This window comes from Folsomia candida, unplaced genomic scaffold, assembly GCF_002217175.1.
Source record: "Folsomia candida strain VU population unplaced genomic scaffold, ASM221717v1 Fcan01_Sc025, whole genome shotgun sequence".
Lineage (NCBI taxonomy): Eukaryota > Metazoa > Arthropoda > Collembola > Entomobryomorpha > Isotomidae > Folsomia > Folsomia candida.
The window spans coordinates 2,050,327-2,072,605 of NW_019091217.1; the positions used below are offsets into that span (position 1 = coordinate 2,050,327).

At 40.9% G+C, this 22,279-nt stretch overlaps 3 protein-coding genes across 6 annotated transcripts; 1 reads left to right on the forward strand and 2 right to left on the reverse strand.

The window, feature by feature from the left end:
- Positions 1-123: 123 nt before the first annotated feature.
- LOC110859391 lies at positions 124-5,501 on the forward strand. 2 transcript variants are annotated; one of them, XM_035859393.1, is made up of 10 exons: positions 124-1,694; positions 1,807-1,982; positions 2,062-2,494; positions 2,586-3,094; positions 3,183-3,715; positions 3,802-3,904; positions 3,977-4,009; positions 4,089-4,101; positions 4,196-4,396; positions 4,477-5,501. In XM_035859393.1, the coding sequence occupies exons 1-10, from the start codon at positions 1,679-1,681 to the stop codon at positions 4,908-4,910; spliced, it is 2,451 nt and encodes an 816-aa protein (XP_035715286.1). In that variant the 5' UTR covers positions 124-1,678; the 3' UTR covers positions 4,911-5,501. The 2 variants fall into 2 exon arrangements, with proteins under 2 accessions (XP_035715286.1, XP_021964031.1); XM_022108339.2 differs by having other exon boundaries at positions 2,062-2,488.
- LOC110859166 (N-acylneuraminate-9-phosphatase) lies at positions 5,129-22,269 on the reverse strand. Of its 3 annotated transcripts, XM_035859399.1 has the most exons (8): positions 21,513-21,647; positions 8,647-8,767; positions 8,239-8,413; positions 8,100-8,122; positions 7,930-8,014; positions 7,788-7,822; positions 7,325-7,416; positions 5,129-7,198 (listed from the first exon to the last, which is right to left on the reverse strand). In XM_035859399.1, exons 2-8 carry the CDS (start codon positions 8,659-8,661, stop codon positions 6,763-6,765), a joined length of 861 nt encoding a protein of 286 aa, XP_035715292.1. In that variant the 5' UTR covers positions 8,662-8,767; positions 21,513-21,647; the 3' UTR covers positions 5,129-6,762. The 3 variants fall into 3 exon arrangements, with proteins under 3 accessions (XP_035715292.1, XP_021963732.1, XP_035715291.1); XM_022108040.2 differs by lacking the exon at positions 8,647-8,767 and having other exon boundaries at positions 21,513-22,269; XM_035859398.1 differs by lacking the exons at positions 8,647-8,767; positions 21,513-21,647 and adding an exon at positions 15,974-16,180.
- Positions 9,316-15,745, reverse strand: LOC110859165 (neurochondrin homolog). Its single transcript, XM_035859394.1, has 2 exons — positions 13,423-15,745; positions 9,316-13,335 (listed from the first exon to the last, which is right to left on the reverse strand). The coding sequence occupies exon 2, from the start codon at positions 12,844-12,846 to the stop codon at positions 10,513-10,515; it is 2,334 nt and encodes a 777-aa protein (XP_035715287.1). The 5' UTR covers positions 12,847-13,335; positions 13,423-15,745; the 3' UTR covers positions 9,316-10,512.
- Positions 22,270-22,279: the final 10 nt, after the last annotated feature.

The following is a 22,279-nucleotide window of genomic DNA, read 5'->3' on the forward strand; positions in this document are numbered from 1 at the left end:
CGGGTCTCTCTTTTTCTTCGTGTTGGAATTGGAAAATGAGACGGGAATTTGAGACTACAAACTTTCTCCAATCCCAATCTTACCCCTGATCTGCAGCAATTTCATGCAACCTGACTCCCATACATATATAATTTCATACACAATTACAACATAATTTCTGAAATACTTATATCCACGCGCGAGGTTATCATGATACATACATTTCCGTCACTTTTGTTGCACCGATGCTAAATGGAAACTCTAGAGAGAACTCCAATTGTTTTAATCATTAAACAAATTATTCGTGATGTGTGGCGGAGGATCAATTATTTAGTCATCTTCCTTATCTCGTGTTGATTCAATTGGGTAATTGGGCGGGGGACAAACTAGGGGACATGGAATATTTCTATAAGTTGGGAATATGTACATATGGCAAGATAAGTGATTGACTCGAGGTTTTCGCAGTTCTACTTAATAATTTATGTTGATGTATTGTGAACAAGACTAATCCACTTCCATCTCCATCACGGGGCACGGAATCATGCAGGTGGTGGGCTAAGAAACAAGGAGAGAAAGAAAGTGTCAGGAGCAGCAGGGTTTTAGAACTTCGGATCAATATCATTAATCATTAGTATGTACATACGTGGCATTGCTCGGTGTGCATAATAGCTGCGTACATACGTACGTACGTAGCTCCAGAATACCCACCTAGCTCGCCTGTACAATACACGCGTCTCTGTTGTGTGTGCCATTTTGGTCACCACCACAAGTCCACATCCCCCATCAACATCAAATCCCCGATTTTAGTCCACTTCCGCCCATACCACACCACGTCGTCCGAGAAATGGGAGACAGGTGAGCCAGAGGAGTAACGTCGTGCTGCAGCTTTCTCCCTTTTCCACTCCAACTCTTCTTCGCGTAGTCATTCCTCACATTTCGTCCTTTTGTCGAATACAAAGTCCCAGCAGTAGCAGCAGTAGCAGCAGTAGGAGCATATGACCAAACGTCTCCAGATCCCGTACATTTCTCCTCAAAGTCGAGAGTGCCACATGCCACCCGCACCTCCCCCTCACTCTCTCTCCTACATAAAGTCAGTTCACTTTGGGTGGACGAAAGAGAGAGAAAGGAATTAAGAAGAGGGGGTTGTTGCTTGATCAATGGAGAAAGTGTTAAAACATATCCTATTGGGACGACAATTACCAGGTTTTTGTGTCCTCCCTTCACCCACCTCCAACACAACACCATTGTCTGTTTTGACGTTGTAAAAGGTTTCTAAAAGTTCCTAAAAGCTTTTCTTCAACTCCTTCCCACACACACACAAACGACAATCACTATTCACAATTCATCATACATTCAGTCAGTGAGGGGGAAAAGTAGACGCCAAGAATTTGGTCGATAATTACACATTCCACCTCTTTGTCAGACCTCGTAAGAGTAGAACGATCCTCATTAATCCTCTTTCAAGGAGCAGTAATGAGGGGATGGAACTGGTGAAAGTCGCCCGGAGTGAAAGTGAATCCGATTTGTGATGAATCGCAATGTGAGATTTTGCTCTTTCCTCGCTCTCAGTTTCCTTAGTTAAGAGAGAGACTTTTTAATCGTGTTAAGTGCTCTTGAATGAGCTGGACAATTATTTTTGACTAAAGTCTAGACTTGAAAACCTCATAACCCCTGGAGAAAAAAAACCCTATTCGAAACTATGAAGAAAGTAGACCGTGAGTTTCTCATCAAAATTACCAGTATTATTCATTAGTTAGTTAATATATGAGTAGGTGCAGTTAGATCGGTTGGGTGGCGATCAGTATGTTAATCTGAAATCTGTGACAGCATTCAGCGGGATCCCGGCCGTGCCCACCTCTTTGGCCGGACAGTGGTTGGCGTTCTCACACATGGCGTCCCACTACCGGAAGCTGCTCAACGTCAAGCCTCGCGTCAATTCCTCATCCAGACCTCCATACACGACGGCTGGAAGAAGCGCCCCACCAATTTCTTCCTACCTCAAGGTATATCAGCGAAACAGTGTAGCGTAAGATAGTTCATGTGGATAATTCCGACTCATTTCGGTTAATTATGTGTGTACAGGGAGCTCCGCCAAAATGGATGAGCACGCTAATGACACCACCATCACCATCGTACAAAGCCCCACCCTGCTGCTCCGCGTCCTGTCCCAACAACACGACCAAAAAGCCCAGCACGAGTGCCACCCTGTCGACGAAAACGAAGAAAGTGACCAAGAATAACAACAATCTCCACGCAGCAGATGTCATGATGAATGTCGCGAAGGATGCGTCACCAGCCAACGAAATCCAAATCCAGTCCAAGACGACGAAACCCAAACCACGATTCGGCGGAAGTGCTGTCAATAAATCAATCAAGAATAAAGCGAACTTGGAGACGTTGCTGTCAGATGATTCCCCACGCAATCACGCGTCCTCTTTACTGTACAACAATGCCAACTACCAAATGCTGTATGGACCTCGCAGCCTGAATAGCTATTCCACCGATGGTGGTACGTGTACGTGTGTAATCTAGAAAGATTTTTTATTATCGAGAGAGGATGAATTATTAAATCATAATGTATATTGAATTTATTCTTCTCCCAACAGCGCCAGTCTCAGACTGTGAGTCATCCAGCCAACCTGACGAACCGAGCGTGGAAACGATGGGAGTTGCGGAAAAAATAAAAGTGTTTTTGGACAATCTGCACCAATTTGAGACTAGCAACAACCAGTCGTCCAGTTCAAAAAAGAAGATGGCCAAAGAGCAGTCCACCTACGACTCGAGCTGTAGTCATTGCGGTTACTCGCCCAGCCTGATCAGAAAGTCGGAACCCCAACTTCCTGTGACCACGGCGAGAGAGTCACGTCACGCGAACTGCTTCATCCCAACCTCAACCTCGCCCACGGCTACGCCCAAGAAAACTGCTCCCCACAATCGGAACAGGGTGAACATGACCAAAAGCATATCCCTCTCCGAAGCCATCAAGGTCAGCAAGGGCGTAGCATTGAATAAGAGTCAAAAGAAGAGCGTTGTCGACGAGAACAGCAACAACATTGGGAGGCGTTCCATGGAGAAGAAGAAGCGTTACCCTAGTGGGGGCAGCACATGTTCCGTGGTAAGAGAAACGACAACCTATACTGCATAATAAACCACTGTTTTTACCCTTCTCTTAACAATGCCGGTCTCTTATTGTTCGTGTGCAGGGAACTATTCGTGGAAGCGAAGAGTTAGCCACGGATGTGATCATGATGATGCCTCCAACACATAAGCTCTCCCACCACTATGACCACCAGATACCGACCAAGGACAACAAGGCGTTTAGTCGGACGAGAACCCCATCCGCGGGATATTGCTCCCAATCTGCAAGTGGGAAGACGACCATGTCATCCACAAACACACACACCGTCAATAATATTAAACTGCCAAAGACGAATAAGGACTCGAGCCGTGATTCTGCTTATGGGTTTTCGAGTGGAGAGAGCCGGATCACGACGAGGGAGTCCACACCTGAGAAACTCTCCAACAAGTCTCACAAGCAGAGTAGTAATGCGGGCAATAAAACGGTCACGTCTTCCTCCAAGTTGAAGGGAAGGTCCTCGGCGAAACGGTCCTCTGCGGAGAGGGGGCGGCACAACTCTGCCCTCTCAACCGTCGCCTCATCCCTTAATGCCAATTTCGAACCTGGTGGTGGGAGAGTAGTCGAGTCGGAAATGAAGCATAAATCCCGAAAATCTAGGTGAGTCCTCAACCAAGCGGGCACACAAACGATCCAGGAAATCTGAAATATGTAATATCGTGAAATCTGGGTCGATTTTATTGCAGATTAACGACGGATGACAAGTATTTGAACTTCCTCACCGAAGTGACGGATGATATTGTCACCCGAGGGATTTACACAAACAAGGGACTAAAAATGTTGTTCAAGGTAATGAAAGGGGCTCAAAAGGTTTAGCCAATAAAAAAAGGGCTCAAAATATCTAATTGATTGTTGTTTAAGGACCATGCGGAGCGACACAGGGAACTCAACGTGGTACGAACTCTACATATTTTAAACTATCATATTCATACATAAATGCTTGCCAATCTGATTTCATTTTTTTCTATTGCAGGATCGCATGACAGGTGTGTACAGTTTTAAATATTTCAGTAGCTGTTCTTAAGTGAACGCTATCCGTTGCCAAATTACATGTACCTATTTCTATTTCTGGATACGTAGAGTTGCTAGACAAGCTTCGGATGGATTTGGGTATTCCCAAAGATGACAAGTTAAACAGACTGGAATTTGGTTACGGGTCAGCTAATTCCCACTCTCGAGGAAACTTCTCGTCCATGAGACCTACGCCAGGTGACCCACTCTTTTCCACTACCACTTCTTCAAAGTTTCCGACTAGGAAGCGGATTTCGGGGCTGGACGAAGGTACATACCTACCACGTTTGTTATTTTTATAAAATTAGTACAAATATCAAAGAATAATATTACAATTTCATTCAATTCAGCGTTCAGTGACGAATTCATGGCGCCACCTCAGCCACACTCGAGCTACAATCCTATGGAAGAGGTGGGAGGTGACTCCGAGAGTGGTGACGACATAGAGCTTCACAGTGTAAAGAGTGAAACGAGCTTGAGCGAGGCAGAGTTACAAAGGACGCTAAAAGAGGTGGGAGTCGACAGTCAAACGACCTTGGAGATTGTGGGAATGATCAGGAAGAACCGATCTCATCATCCTCGAATCGTCAGTAGTAATGTGGAAACGGACGAGGGGTCGGGTGGTGGGAGTAGCGATGACAATGTCACCCAAATCAGCGATAATAATAACAATCCCAGCAGAATCTTAGGTCAGCCCCCACCAACAACCCAATCGCGCCGAGTGCACATGTCACAAAGCTGTTCAACCCCGGCCAGTCATTGTTCCACGACATCCTCCTCATGAAAATTTCACCCCTTCATTATTTTTGCTATTCATGCTATATATTCATAATAATTCATGCCATACGTTAATAATACCAGTAACTAATAACGCAATCACTGCCTGTTGCAGCAATTTACTTATTTTGGGAAATATTCCATACATATAATTACACGTAATACCTCAAAAGTTGATGAAATTTTCAATCAAAAACAAATGTGTTTCAAATAAATGCTAAACGATTTATCATTAAAAGGTCATTTATTTAGTCGTATTTTCAGTTGGAACAGAATACACGAGTTATTGAGGATGGTTTTAAATGGATTAGTAAAATAGGGAATCACTACATAGTTGATACTTACGTGTAGAGGGACTCGTAAATACTCGGCGACAAATGGGGCGAGTAACAATCTAAAAAGTCAACAGTATAAACCCTAGTCTTAACCTTATAATTAGTAAGACACTTGATCATGTGAGCATTGCAGCATCATCGTCGTCGATTTGTTTGCAATATTTGAAGTCTTCTTCACCCACCCACGCTTCTGCTAACAATACAAGAGTTACAATATCCGAATAATTCGTCATAATAATTCATAATTATTTTAACGGTCAAAATTGTAATATTATTTAGTACATGGCCTAATAGCTAACTCTAATAATATCCCGTTACACATTGGAAGAATGATTACATATACACAAGATACAATGACTACACATACATCTGAGGAGCTGCTACAGTAAAATTAAAAAAGATCCTAATCATCCGAGTTAAAAAACCTTCAAATTTCCAACAGAAAGTTTCGTCAAATTATTATAGGAACTATGATACAATAGTGAAGTCGCTCTCCCCCCACTTATTCTCCATAGAAGAGAAAGTTAAGCTGAACTCGGGGGTGAGAGGCATTTTACTGGCAACGACAAAAATACTTACTTATCACATATGGTATCAATCTGGAGGACTACTATTCTACCTACGCTGTCATATTTAGCTAAATATGCATATTATACAAGATTGTTATTTTGTTTGTGACACCAATGCCACTTTTACAGTTTTAGTTGAGAGTATGTACTTGCTCGAGAGTGGGCAGGGCTATACCCAAAGAGGTTATTCCTTTGATACGACCACAAAGTTGGGTACGACAAATGTTATCTAAGTACCTATAGTAGATACGATAGGTATTGAAATATCACAAGTTGTTGAAGATAAGTAGGGGAGTGTGAGAACCCCTGCTTATTCATACTTGTACCTTGTTCGGGAACAGTCTGCATCATTTTTTCCTACCTCCTGCTAATCCCTACATTGACTCAGTACCTAGTCAGAAATCAAGAAAAACGCTTGTATGCATCTTACTTGACAATAGATAATTAGGTATGGCCAAAGACTGATTGTAATTCACGATTTCGAAACAAGATTATTTCGTAAATATAGAGTAGTGCTAGTACAACATCAAAATATACAGAGTTATTGCTGCTTATTACATTAGACGATCTATGTACATGGTGCAGTTGGATAAACATGTTAGATATATCTAATTACATTGTGACTGACTTGACCTGACTGGCTGGCAGACTAATTATGAGAAAATAGTACATGGGGAAAAATATATATATGCATATATTATAGTATAGTTCATCATGGATGATTTTACTTAACAACTAAAAGAAAAATCACTTCTTTTTGTGGATCCGTTGAGACGATGGATTGCTTGTCGCAATAATTGTATCAGTATATATACCACCATCTAAGGTAGCTCTTGTGTTTCTTTGTTTGTTTTTTGTTTGCACGAAGTAGGACTTATTTTTTATACAGAATTCATATCATTTCACGAGTTTGTTTGATTGGAGTTAGCAGAGGGAAAGGAAATCTCATCCATTGTCAGTCTTCATCCGCCTGAGCAGTAGAAGTTTTATTGGCAGATGCGGTAGAGGCAGCCGCCGCTGCTGAAGTTGATGCCACTGCTGGAGCTACTCGGCTGTTGCTGGTGGTCGTAGTGCCGTTGGGGAGTCCTTCGCTGGTCGATGGGGTTGCAGACGTTGTTGCTCCAGAAGAAGTCGAAGTCTTCTTGGCCCGGACGTTCTTTCCCGCTTTGTTCTTGTCCTTGCCACCCTGAAGAATTTGGACAAGCTCAGAAACATCTGGGATTGTGAAATCTGGGGGTGGGTTGAGAGGAGCAGTTCGTCCCTCGTCGTCACTGTTGGGCACCCAAACGGTGATGCCCAATTGAGCTTGAAATCCACCCGCAATGTCCGTCTCTAGTTTGTCCCCAATCATGAGACACTCGAAAGGCTCCACACCCAACATTTGGCACGCCCTAAGGAAGATTAAGGAAATCAACATAATTAGCATTCACTTCCCACTTTGTCCATCTGATTTACAATAACTGCAGTAATTAACTGCAGTTGACAATAAAATTTTATAAATAAATAAATATAATTACCTAAGGAAGATTTCGGGCTGGGGTTTCTCCCACTTCAAGTCCCCACTGACCACGATGACGTCAAAGTATTGTTGCAACTTCATCTCACGGATCTATAAACACATTACAAGAAAGGTCATGAGACGGGGTGGAAAAGAAGAAGGTGGAGATGATGATTATTATGGGGGTGATGATGGCGGCGGTGAGAATAAATTGATGAGGGCAATCAATCAATCAACAAGAGAGAAGCTCAACATGTACAATTATTCAATTTAGTAGGAAGAAAGAAAGAGTTCATCGACAATCATTAAGACCAATCAAGTCGGAATGTCCAGGTTCAAACGACTTACACGCAATTGAGCTGAAATAAATTTTCTTTTAACCAGCAGCCAATGAGGTAAAGTAGGTATTCCTGCACAACTATTAAAACATGACATGGGTCACACTAAAAAAATGACGACGACTGCTTTCGCCTTTCACTTACTTTTTCCCATTGACTATTCGAAGGTCCATTGGTCACTTTAAATAAAAATTACACTACATTTAGACCATGTCCAAAGCAATACCCATACTTCTGTCAAGTTCTGTCAAGTGATTAAATTTTACAACAATAGGAAAATACATACCTATGGCGAGTTGATACTCTTTGTGCAGTTGGCGAAGCATGTTTGCATTTGCTTCCGACAAAACCAGATTGCGATAGCGAAGTTTCTTAAATAAAAGGAAATGCAATACATAAAGCGGGTTCCAAATGGATTGAATTAAATAACATATTTCAATAGTGCTGGTTTCTTACCTTCCATCGTGGATAAATATCCTCTACAGGAACAAAGAAAGAGAAAATTAGTATCGTCAGGTATTAATTACAATTAAGTTGCAATGCATAAAGTTAAGTAATAAAATTTGAGAGATACGTCTCAATATCCGTCACCCACCAGCAAGTTCTTCATAATCGTCCCCTAATGCTTCCGACCATAGAGTGCATCTCCATTCGTCCAATGGAACTCTAATGTTTTCAGGACACCGGCGAAATCGGCGTAGAAAGGTGTCTGTGATCTTCTTTGCGGGGCCCGCAGGTACGTCCATCTCTCGGGTCATCAACTCCGCTATCTATGTCGTCAAAAAGAAAGAGAGAGTTTTAATAAGTACGTAGGACAGTATGCAATATCACAACCGTTTCATCATACATATCAACGTTGAACGTATATAATCATCAGACATTGATGATCACAACAACACTCTTTTTCCTTACTTAACGTAATGTGCAATAATAAATACGACTTTTATAATTAATAAGAAGGTAGGCACATGATGTCAACTTATCAATAAGTAAGGCATGTTACCTTTAATACCATCATTCGAAATTGTAAAGCGTGAAGTGGAGTACATAAGAGAGGAAGTGGGTGATCGCCTCGGTTCCGATTTGATCGATTGATTTAGATTCAACTTTTGTATGTTCTTTGTCTGCAAGCAGGACAAACATCAAACCCCTCAACATACTCAACCAACACATATCACATCCATTCAAAAAACAAATACATTGATACTCCAACAACTCGTTTACTAGTCATTACCCAGACAATTTGAACCATTGCACCATCATAAATGTGCATACCATCTTCATAGGATTAGTTGTATTGTCCTAATTTTCACCCAAAATCAGTCAACTTGCTGTCATTCTAGTTGGTTCATTAACATCATTATTCGTGAGTGCACGAAATTGAGACGGGTTATAAGTGGCAAGGTGGTCACCAGATGCGATCATGATGAATGGTGACAGCTATTTGGAACAACATAAGCTGATAACAACCTACTTACATTTGTCCCAAGATATCCTACTCTTCCCCAAAACCAGTCAATTCTTGACATGATACCAACAAAAACCATCATATTATTTTATCATTTCGCGTGCTGCATATGGACGAACACCATTAATTGAACACAGAGAAATGTAGGAAATCGGCGACAGAAACCAAAACTTGATAGGCCAACAAAAAGAGGGCACGGAGGAGTTTGAACTTTGCTAATGCACCCACTTTATTTACCACAAATCCAATATTCAGCCATACAGAACAACATCATAAATCAATAGTAAAGTAATAATAGTATGAATTTGTAATAGCTTTTAGTCATTCAAAAACACATCGTTTATCAACATTGTAAGACTAGAACTTAGTGTAAATGATAAACAATAATACTAGTAAGCTACTGGTACACCTCGTGTCTTCTTTTTCCTGAATATTTCCCATCAGAGAAAATAATTAAGAGAGAAAGTTTGCACACACATGGGCAACGAAGGCAATGTTTTGTCTGTACATATTGTCGTATCTTATCGGAGAAACGCGCATGCATGCAAATTTTAAGTATGGACTATGTGGTAATGTACAATGATATATGTTTAACAACCTGCATGAGTTCATTCCTAATAGTGGACCCTGTGCCATGTGTGGCCTTCCACAGTGTCAAACTCTAATAATTCGCATTATCATTAGTAAATATATGTATAGTGTAAAAAGGTCGCCAGATTTGTCCGTACTTATACAACTATTAATATATGATTATTATTGTATAATAACCTCATTTCAATTAAAAGCAAACAATGTAATCTTCGTCCCCCTCTATTAGTTGTGGCAGTATCAATCATATACCTACTGCATGGCCACCGACTGACAGCAGCAGAGTTCATAAGTCAAAACGTGAACAAAAACATGGATCTTATTCTGTGCAGAGTACATTGGACTTGTTGTTAGTTTATCAACAAAAAACATGAACATTTGCGTTGCAACTGATATTAAATACCAACAAATGATGCTGATTATATATGTAGTAACAAGCTATTGTTGACTTTAGAGTTGAGGCTGAGAGATTAATTACATAAAAAAACAAGCCGCGTGGAAATATGTAAGTGTGCTCACTTACTATAATTGAGTTTCATATTTAAAAAAAATCAAACACCAATCTAAAATACCCATCCATCTACATTCATTTATTGTTCATTGCCAATCTAACATTTTAATAACACGAGAATAGTCATAAAAATGCACTCGAGTCTCAAGTGTTTTATTTTTTGTCACTTTTCAAGTATTCGAAATTAATTAAAGATAAATGAATTGATAAGTTGAATGCAAAAAAACTAAACTGGTGTGTAGAGGAGGAGGATGTAGAAAGTAGAAAAAGATGTTTATGCAAATGAATAAGTATTAAATGGCTTATAGCTCGACCCCAACTTCCTTGAGCGCTTTGCCCAGTGCTCGCAAGTGGTGACTCTTTGCAAGAGCGGGCCCCTTACTCTTGAGCACCGACGCCGCCTTTTCAGAGTTTTTGCAAAGGGTGGCCTGGCAGAGAAAATCTTCGTACGCGGACATGGTTCCCTGCTCAATTCTGCTTTTGTAGGCGAGGGAAATGTTCTTAATGAGAGCCTCAAGGAAACCACTCTCGGCACAAAAATCTGCCAACCATGGGAGGATGTCAAGCAGTCCACCGACCGTTTGCAGACTTAGGAACCACATTTCCTTAATCTCATTCCACACGGATCTGTAGTTGGCCGTGATTTCCAGAGAGGGTGGACTTTGAACCTCGTCTGGAAGATGAGCGTCCCAGACGAAGCGAACCACAGCCTGTCCAAACCGGAAGGCAGTGTTATCGGAGCCAGAGATGAGTTGAGTGGTGATAAAGTCTTCCTCCGGAGAGATGGACTCTCCTCGTTGCTTCGCATCCAGCGTCTTCTTTGCAATGTTCATGAGGGAAAGCAGGCCCAGCGAGGCCACGTTGCCCATGAGGGGAAGGTCGTCCTCATTGTTGGTCAGGTGGGGCATAGCGTTGAATGCCCATCGCATCAGTTGTTGGAATACTGAAGAGGTCGCCACGACATCGGGATCCAAGACGGTGGTGTTGATGAAAATGTTGCACGTGTTTTGCATGGCTACTCTGAGTCGGATGAGAGTGGACTTGATCTCCTCTTGACTCATTTCTAACTCCTCCTCCCCAGGCGTCCCCTTCTTGCTTCCAGGCTTCTTGGGTCGCAGCTTTTTCTCGAGAACTTCTTTAAGATTTTTGTATACGGACCAGTTGTGGTTGAGGAAGCGCGAGAGGTGCTGCTCCCCCTCAGAGTCCATGATCATATGAACACCCCGCTCCTCCGCGGTGAAGTTGCAGAGTGCAGGGAGGAGGGTGACAAGTACTTCCGGCATCAAGGGTTCCATACATTTGCCCACCTCTGCCAACACCTGATTCTCTGGGCTGAGGCTGTCCTCATCATCCTGCAGGGTTTCGAATGCCAGGGCGAGCATGAAAGGCAGGATTTTATACACATCTTCCTTCATGGATGCAGCCTCGTCCGCCAACCAGGCAGCCAAACATCGGATGGACGCACATGTCAACAGCTTTTTTCTTGCATCCCAAAATTTTCGGGGATTTTTCATTGCCTCCTTTTGAATTTGATTGATGAAGCCCAAGACTGCCCAGTAAGCTCCCTTGAGTGAGTGGAACACCTGTTCCTTCTGCTTTTCATCCAAGTTCTCAAAGTGAGTCCCAGACATGAACCTCACAGTAGTTTCAATGATTGAGTAGCATGCCCCAATCAGGTCGTCGTTTGCCATCACCTTATCAAGGGAGCGATTTTCCAGTGCCATCCTCACCTCAATGCAACTCAGGTGGACGAGAAGAACGAGGAATTGATAAGCCTCGGGCCCTTGTTCCGTCTTCTTGATGATCCAGTCAACGCCCAGAGTGGAGAGCATGACGGAGGCGAGTCGCAGAGCTGGATTCCTCTGCTTCTCTGTGATCTTGCTCGAGAGAATATCCACGAGTCCTTTGAGGATGGCGGAGGGCCAGAACTTGGTGTAAAAGTCTTCCGTCGTAATGTTGCTGGTAGGGATGATGCCGGCCATGAGTCCACAAAGCTCAAACTTTTGATCTGACTGATCCGTCTCGAATTGGAGAGTGAGACGATCCATGATATCCACAAATGAGTCTGGAGATTGGGCCCAAGTCTTGTGTTTCAACTTTGTCCCCACCGTAGCAATTATTTCCAGAGCTTCGTCGCAATTAAAAGCTTGGTTTGCAAAGAGCTCACAAAGTCGTGGAATCGCTCCAGAGGAGACGAGCGCATCTTTCCCCATGCCCACGGAAGCGACGGACTTGAGACAATGGTACGACTCCCGCACGACCTGGAGCAATTGGTCATCCTCCTCGTCTCCCTCCTCATCAGCTTTCTCTATAATGTCCAAGAAAATCGGGACCGCATCCAACATGTCCTTGCTCTCCGCAATTTTGGGGTCCGAGCAGAAGGTGGTAAGAATGGTGAGGGCGACGGATTTGTACAACACGGCCGGACATTCTGGCGTGGATGGGGAGACGAGGAGGCGGAGGAGGAATTTAAATCCGATCGCTTCGAATAATGCATTTCGCCCATCCGCCGTCAACTTGCTGCCTTTTACAACTTTGGTGACGAGGAAAAGTGCAGCCATCTTTTCAGTGTCATTCTTAGCACCCTGCAGAGCTCCGATGCATTTCTGCACGGCGGGATCGATTTTTGCAGACATTATATTATTATTTGCAAGTAGTTCTATCTACCACTACCAGTTCTACTACTATTACTACGACGCACTGAAGGAAGGAAGGAGAGGAAGCGGCAAGGTTGTATCTGGCTGGAATTGATGGTGGCCGCTACCCGGATTTCAGTTCTTGGCTGGAAATATCGATCCCTTTTCCGCTTATTGTTGGATGGGAACGAAACCTGTTTTCCTCTCTTCTGCCTCTATGGAGCTTTCCAGAAGAAAAAGATGGGTGGCGGAGCAGTGGTGCTGGTCACGAGAAGGAACGGGGGATCGTCCCACCAGAGAGAAACGTACCGTATAATAACAAGTCTATCATGAATAGCAACGATAACACCACGACGGCTCTTTCTCCACTTCTCTCTCGCTCTCTCTACGCGTTGGCCACGAGATCAACTATGACCTTCAACTTGTCCTCGCCTTGCTGGTTGGCAGAAGAGGACTGACTGAATACGAGTTTCACTTTCTCGGAAGCTCCTGTGTGGAGGAAAACAACTTTATGTAATGCAGCCAAAGTGAAATGACTACTACTTTCCCCAACAAACCAAATACATTTGTACATACCTTGTCAACAATATAGACTTTTCTGTTTTGAATCTTCGACGGGGTTGGGAAATCACCTCGAGTCTGGCCGCCTGGATATGCTCTTTCAAAAACTGACAAACTAAAACCAACCAACCACCCGCAACCAATTACACTTTAGTCAAACGTCCACTTTACTCGAATTAGAGACGAGAGAGAATAAGCGGATTATTGGCGAGAAAGCGACTAATTGAATAATATTATATATTTCCTCTTCACTGACGTTATTAGCAGCCGTCGTCGTCGTACTCACAAGGAGAAACAGAGAAAGAAAGAAGCGGAGGAGGAAGGAGAACGGCAAGAAAATGCCGGATTGTAACTAAAACTAGTGTTGTAAAAGTGTCATGTCATCCGCCCTCTCCTCCCCAAGAACTAAGCTGCAAGGGAGGGAGGAGGACGACGAGGAAGAAGTAAGAGTGAGAACAACCCTATTTTTAGACAAATTTTAAACAAACTCCCGAATCTATTTTTATGCGAAATCATCGCCGAGAAAGAGTTCAGTCACCACACAGCGTGGAAAGCCCAACACATCCATAAGCAGGGTGGCAGATAAATGCTCATTTAAGTGCATGTACACCCAGTTTGGTCTTATGTACAGCAGAAGAAGATCCGCAATACTCAACTCCTATATAATACGCACATCCAGAACATGAATGGAGCACATTTGTTGTATGACATCTTTCTAGTTTTGAAGTTATTTACCAGATTTCCGGAGGAGCTATGTAACAGATTCGCAGAATATGAATACCCATCAACAACCGTCACAAAACACGATTACACGAGCCCAGATGTAAAACATGCCCTATCCATATCCTCCACAAGGAATTGCTAGATATACACTGCAGATATGACTTAACCAATTCCCCCGCTTGAAGTTCTATCTAAGCTCATGGTTTCATTGTTTCCCGAATTGATACTCTGATTACAAATTGATTGTCATGCAGCATATAACAGAGTTGATATTCCCTCATTGCCACCGAAAATCTTTTCGCCACACAACATTATGTTGTTTGTTTGCATTGTTTTGGACGAGTTACATGCGGAATGATAACATAATAACACTGTACTCTCATATCATATCAATCAGTCAACAATGGATTGCATGACTCATCTGTCCGTTTGCACTCTTATAACAGTGCACATTTGTGATTATATTTTGCACTGCTGTTGATTAACAGGACTAAATAAGGATTTTACTAACCAACCGGATCCCCCATTCTGCTTTACCATCTCAAAACGGCTGTTCAGAAGCTATGGAGAATTTCATTTCTGGGTCACACGTCACCGACATGCAACTGATGCAACCCTAGCTCAAAAAATTTAACAAAAATCTCATCTTGAGCCAACCATGAATACACTTAGGCATGCATTCAATTCCTGCCTTTCTGGACTATGACCTGCCTCATCGAAACTGACAATTAGCAGAGACTCGTGTGCACAGAATACATTCACTTATAGGTCGGTGAATAATGAACAGAGCCAGACTACTACCAAACCAAATATCAATTAAATCAGTCTTATGATAACAGGAAGGCCGAAGTATGTGTACAAGGAGCAGGCTATGCACTGCTCGAAATAAGGCTATTTGATTATCCAGCCAGCCATTCAAAAAACGTCGTTTATTTATTATTAGTACAGTTACGGCAGAGCTCCATATATAATTCAGTGGGTACATGTATTATTATCGCTTGGGTCTATTTTTATGATTGGATTAAATAAGACTCAACCGATACACATTTCCAATCCCATTTCTTTGATTACTTAGGAGTACGTAAGTATTCTTGGCTTTTGGCCTCGTTCAATCAAATCACCAACAGCAGAAAATCTGAGACTACGTAATATGAGATCGACGACGACGATGGTAATGATAACACTACGTATCACATGTTCAGTCCATTAATCCAGTCAAATAATGTTATTATTATCATGAACAAAATAATACTTTTACTCTATGGTTTTGTGTCCCCCAACAGACTCATAGAAGAAGGACAAAAGTGCTATAAAAGTTGCTCAACGATTTCCCTTACGTATACAATCCAAACTTTCACAACGGCACGCAAATAAGAAAATACGGTCTACTTTTGGACCTCCTACGACTGTTGAAGATGATGCTTATGAAGGTTTCAAAACATGTTATGTTATTCGGATTTGTATTTATACTTTGTGAAGACAACAGAAAAACAGGTGAGCTGCAGTTCAGAAATAAGATTGACCCACGAAAGAAATAAATCACTCATGGAATTATCAACTAATGTGTTATCCTAAATCAACACATATCACGAAACAATATGACACTATACACTATGCAAATGAAATATTATGCACGTAACACTGACAATGCGATGGTGTCAAGTACAACACTCCAATTTTGTGATTTAATTTGTAAGTCTACCATGTTTCTTATATTATACATAACCAAAACGGTAATACAAGGCAAGAGTGCAAAGGAAAGCAGTAAGCCGCAAACCAATAAGTTTAGAGAAAGTTAGAAATTCTGTATCAAACTAAAGAAACACTTTAATGTAAAACTCACCCCAACCAAACAAGTATTTCCGGCGTTTTGGGAAACAATTACGTGTCTTATAGTAGCTAAAAATATTAATAATGAACGAACCATTACTAAACTATTAAATTCGATCTGATCTGACGGAGCACATGAGTATCGTTCACCGCTGTTTCTCAGTTCAAAATCGTTCTCAGTATTTAACCCCGTGTGATTGATCATACCATGTTAATATTAGTTCCATGTAAATTCAAACATAACATAAAATCAATGTTGTTGATTTCATGCAAAAATTGCATAAAGATAATTTAATATTTCCATTAAATTAAATTATCGTTCAATCATTACTGATATTAAATAATACTCATTGAACTCATGTTTGCTTAAATAATGAATCAAGCTGATTCAATCAACCCAAACAGTTTGGGTACTAGCTACTAGTGGAATTTTTTTGCACAGATAACAGATTGATAATATTAATTTGACTTGACAAATTGCTTCATCACTAACTAGGGAACTTGCAAGACCAACCAAAGTGGCTGCCAATTTGTCTCCCCGATATTCAAACTAACTGCGAAGTTCAGGAGATTTTTTAGGGAGTGCTGGCTTTAATAAATGATTTTATTCATTTCTTCTTATTAATTATGTGTTATCAAACAAACATTTTGACATCAATTTTATGAGACAGCTGGATGGAAGGGAGAGACGAGCAATTGGCTCAACCAACTATATTTCATGTCTTGTCTCTTTGGTGAAAGGAATCAGCTGTCGTTCCATTACTTCCATTCTTGTCAAGCTTTCAATACATTTTTAACTCCAGACGAATGGTAAAATTTGCTCCCATTGAAACTACAGAACCACTAACCATCAAAGAGAAGCAGAGAATTGCAGACACAACACTTCATCGGACAAAATGAAACAATTGATTGAAATTACTTGTCAAATGCTACATACTTGAATGAAGGATATCATGCAATAAAGGCCACAAAATTATCCACCCAAGCAACTCAGAGTGTAAAAGTACCTAACGCAAAAAGCCGACATCGTTATTGCCAATAATTATTATATGACGTACGAAAATAAACGGGGAGAATGCATATTAAATATTATACGTGTACGTAACATCGTGATATTATGATATTGAAAGTACTTTCAACTTTTAATGTGATTTCTACCAATTTCTTCAGGAAATTATTACACCAATTATTTAGGTCACAGACGTATCCGTAAATTAAAAGAAATCCTAAACGCCATCAAAAAAGCAAAGCCGAATGGTGTGTGTACTTAAAGTACTATGCAATTAGGGCAAAAAGAGTTCTGTAGTCAGTCGCATTATGCATGATTTGAGCTCTGACTACATGTTGTCTTACCCAAGAATATTCACATATATCATTGAATTTCTTCTGTCAGCGACACTGGCGACGTTACACACATGATTACGAAGCATTGGACCAGAAACCGTGGGAGTTGTTGATCTGATGGTTGGTTTGGTGGCACGAAATGATGACATTACAAGCAAATTCTTGGCAAAGGAAATTATCCGTAGAGGAAACACAATGCGACCTTGGAGTCAAGTTGAGATATACACGAATGTAGGACGGAGATGATTAGACCAGATAAAGTCTACAATGCCTGCACAATTCATCCGAGAGAAGGAGAAATGATCACTATCTACCCGTCGCCATGCACCATGATATATCTTGAAACCTTCCATGGAATTCCGCTCAATTTCGTGTAGCTCATCTCGCTAAATATACTTTTTTTAAGGTTTCGACGACGGTGTGATGCTGCTGAGCACGAGCCAAGCATATCACGCTAGGACTAGGAGTCTGTTAACTAACCATACAGAAAATTAAGTGGGGATGGCACCACCTTGAACTAATAATCAAGTTATAGTTAGTTACAATACAGCAGAAGATAATAATAATACTCTGCAATCCTCTTCGTCGTCCTGAAGAAGACCCTTTGAGGTCGAAACGTTGACAAAAAAGGCCTAATCCGGACCCCTCCAAATACTACAAGTGAGCCCTTATCCTTTCACTTTTCCTAATAATAATACTCTGACTTGATATTTCCAGTCTTTTAGATGCGGACTCTGACCAGGCACGCAGAGATCGAGAGATGGAAAGAAACATGATGATGTGATGTAATGTAACATTTTTCTCCTCTCCAAATCAATCCAACGCAACGATGACCTACGTATCTAACTTATTACGAAATTCGATCCAATATTTCGCCAGCCAGCGTAATAAATCTGGATTCAATGTCAATGTTATATTTAGAACGGGCCAGATGAGCACATATAAACCGTCGTTGTTCTAAAATACATGAGAGAAGACAACAATGTCAGGGATGACACGAGCCTCTGATGATGATTAAGCACTTGAATTCAAAGTCAATGTCATTTGTGGAGGGAGGAGCAGAATGAGCTCAAGGAATTTGTCCGTCTGCCGACGATGGAAACTGCAGTGTCACCCACTTTCTTATCCTTTTAGATTCAACTATTAAAAGAAACTTGCCATCAGGCCATTGAGGAGAAACGATCAGACGATCAACAATTGTATAATAATTATTAGTTTGGTACATTCAAGACCCAGAAGAAATCTTTACAGTGTTGTACTTTGTTAGTGGTGCCATGCCGTGCATGACTAGAGCTAGTTGTTTGGCTAAGGCTAATGCATGACGTTAGAAGAAGTACTTCTTTGCTCTATACCTGCTACATTTTCTTGGAAACATTGCAAAGTGTAGAGAGGACTTGAACAAGTCGATGTATTTTACAGATAGCATAGAGGTACATGCATAATATTTATTGAAAAGACCAACAACGAAATGCTACTTTTCAGATAATGTAGACTTTTAATAATTAATTTAATTGGAGTCACAAGCACGATAATTGACATGCTACCATCGGAAAGTTTTATAACAAACAACAACCCAGAAAAAAGTGATATGGCGTCGGTTTAAAATAAGTTATGGTTTGTTGGAAAGTTACAAGATGGTTTCCAAGAATCAATTAATTGTACTTGTAAGTTGGCTCAAATTTCTCCCTTGGAGAAGAGAGACGTCGCGGATGCTAATCTCTTTCTCCAGCAAATCCAAGCGATATGTCTGAAATTTGATATTACGGTTGTGTTGTTATAAAATCATGCAAGCCGATTTACGAAGGAAAATGAGTCACGGCTGACTGCTTGGAAGGAAAACATTAACCGAAACTAATGCTGGTGAAGTGACTCGCAAAGTCGCAACTTGTTACACATCCTTCTCTTGTATGATTGAGAAAGTAGGTTTATTACCATTTTACAATACGACTTGCAATTACTAACAAGGAGGATGTATCAGGCAGGGATGTCGTCCATCACGGCAAAAATTATTACGAGTGGAAAATTACCAGCAACTTTTATTATTACTGCATTCAGAATTTGGTTACACACACAACACACAATTTAATTTAATTAACGATTGCAGAAAATAATGCTTCCGTCCATTATCTTGGATCATGTAACATCAACATCATTGTTGGAATTGAACCCAGCCAGCGAAATTCTAACCGAACTATTTTTTCAATGCAAAAAAAGACGACAACTGTGGCTGTCACGGGTTTCCAGCATGCTCAACCATAATATGGACTACCCGAAATTGACAAGCAATAATCTCCATACTTGAGTCTGAAGTATCATTATCATATCACAAATTGCTGCAGCTAAACTAAGAAGGAGGGGATTTTGGGAAAAGTAAAACAGAAATGCGATTATGGAATTGAATTGGAAAATGCGAGAAGGATGAGCAATCCTATTATCTTTTACTCTCAACTTGTGTCAGTCTGCCTGTCTTCTAAAGCTCTCAGGACTCAGGAGAGCAGCAAGGGTTAAATTTTGCAAATATAAACTGCAAGATGCCAGCTGGACTGGAGGAGAAAGGTCGGATCGATATTTATTTTTCTTGCAAAACATTTCCATCGTCATCCTTCCCCGAACGACACTCCAAAATAGCGAGACTTGTCCTAATAATTTCACTCAATTTCTCATTCCACTCCCGAGTAAGTACTTACCAACATGAAATCTTCTCAAATGCGTACACACACATATAATAATGAAACGAACGTGACTAAACTGAAATGAGAGCAAATATTGCATTTCATCAAAGAAGGAATAACTGATTTCTTTTTGTCGGTGCAATCAAAAAATGCATTTGTGTTTGAGTAGTTCAATCACAATCGTGTATGTATTCTTTTTGAAAACTTTGATTCATTTGTGTCCATCCGATAGGAGTGAGACCCAACAAAAGAACACGTTTTCAACACAATCACGCCATGATGCATGAGGATGCTCGCACGTCATTTTATGATTGAGACGATTTGCCTGAATCATATTATTGTTGCATCGCAATAATACTATCAGACCACCAGACTACGCCACACAAACACACTATCTTTTGCACTTTACAACGGAATTTTAATGATATCGTGTTGTGTTCCGCCGTCCTAATAGTAGTTTATGCAGAGAGAGAGATAAGCGTTATTGAGGAAGGGAAATTGGTGCAAAATTAAATTCACGCAAAGCCATTAAAGACGAATCATTAGCATTGCATCAGTTTATAAACGGGACCATGAATGTCAAACAAAACTCGCCAATTTGGACTGAATTGATTTCTCAACTCCACGCAGCAACCAATTGACTGACGTGGAATGATGATGACACATGAACTGTTTTTTATTGCCTGCGCAGCAAAATGAAATTCCTAAATCCTAAATTAATTAAGGATTGCATAAGTAATTGCTTTAATGCGTAATTCATAGTAGAGGAAACTCCTCAGTATGTATTACTGACAGCCACCATCATCAATCGCATGAATATAAACTTTCAAGTTCTTCAAGTTCGTCTGGCTGGATAAAAAAAATCCATCCTCCGTCATCATCCAACACTGTCATCACTACTTACGCAATTTAGCTTAGAAAACCACTAAACAGTGGCATAACAAAAAGCCCTTTCTCTTCTAAACGCATTATTACTTGTCTTAACTGAATTTTGCATGAGTCATAAAAACGTATATAGTTTCTGAACAATAAGCAATTCATAAATTCATTTCTTGACTGACTTTCAAATTGCAAGATATCTTATATTTATAAGCTTCTGCTTCTGAAATCTTTGGAATTTGAATGAATCCAACAAAGTTTGGAATGATAAATGTGGGTCAAGAGCATGCCAGTAAATAATGATCAGAGGGAAGAAGGAAAACTTTTGGTTTGCTTATGAACAACAGTATTACGGAGGATGCATTCATGTGATGATGATGATAGTTGTACCATTACCATGAAATGAAACTGTTATTTAGTTAAGTTGAGTCAAATCATTAACAAATTCAAGACGACGATGCAATGGTTGACTTGTTGACTGTCAACTACATACATATTAACTTATCCCGTTCTTTACTGGTTGAAGTATGAAGTATAATCCTTCTTATAATAACATTACAATAGTAATTTATTGTAATTATCTCAGAATTGATGTAACGTATGTTTCTCTCAGCGTCATGATGATAAGCAGAGAAGAATGATTTTTCAGTTGCTTACCTTTTGACAAGTTATGGTGTCAGCCTTCCTTGTTTCGATAAGCGTATTGTCCAGGTCGAAAAGGATGGCGGAGATGCGAGCTCTCGCAGTGCGCTTACGATTTTGTTCCATGATTTCCTTGTCGGGGGGAAGACGTGGCTGAGGAGTGGTAGTGATGGAGGGGGACTTGCTGTCGGTGGGGGGCGATGGCAGGAATGGGGACAACGTAAAATGACGACGAAATAGGCGTAGGGACGACAACGGTGGAGTCACAATGGTCGTTCCGTTGACAATTTTCTTGATTTCAGTAGTTGTAATGGTCAATTTGCAGCTTTTCCTTTGTTTTGTGAGTGGATCAACAAATGTTCTTGTTTCTTTTTTGAAGTTGGTATTAGGAGCAAGACGTTGACTATTGGGAGCACGTGTGAGTGTTGTTTCTCGTCCAAGAGTGGGGCTGAGAGTGGCAGGATTGCCCAGCCCGACTCGCCTTTTATCCTCCTCGCTGCGCCAGCCTGACGTTGTTGTTGTGGTCATAACTCGCAGTTGCACACAGGCAGCTCGCAACTGGGGGAGCGTCCATCTTGGCAATAATGGACCTCCTCCTCCACCCATGGTCACCTCCGCCACTTTCTCAGCACACCCACTCCTACTACTACTTTGGCTTCGATTGAACCCTTACATTTAATAATAATTAATCACCCCCTTGCACTTGTAAAATTAATGAGTTTTATCATCATTATTAAAATTGATTATCTAGATTTTATCGAGAAATAACCATGCAAAAAAAA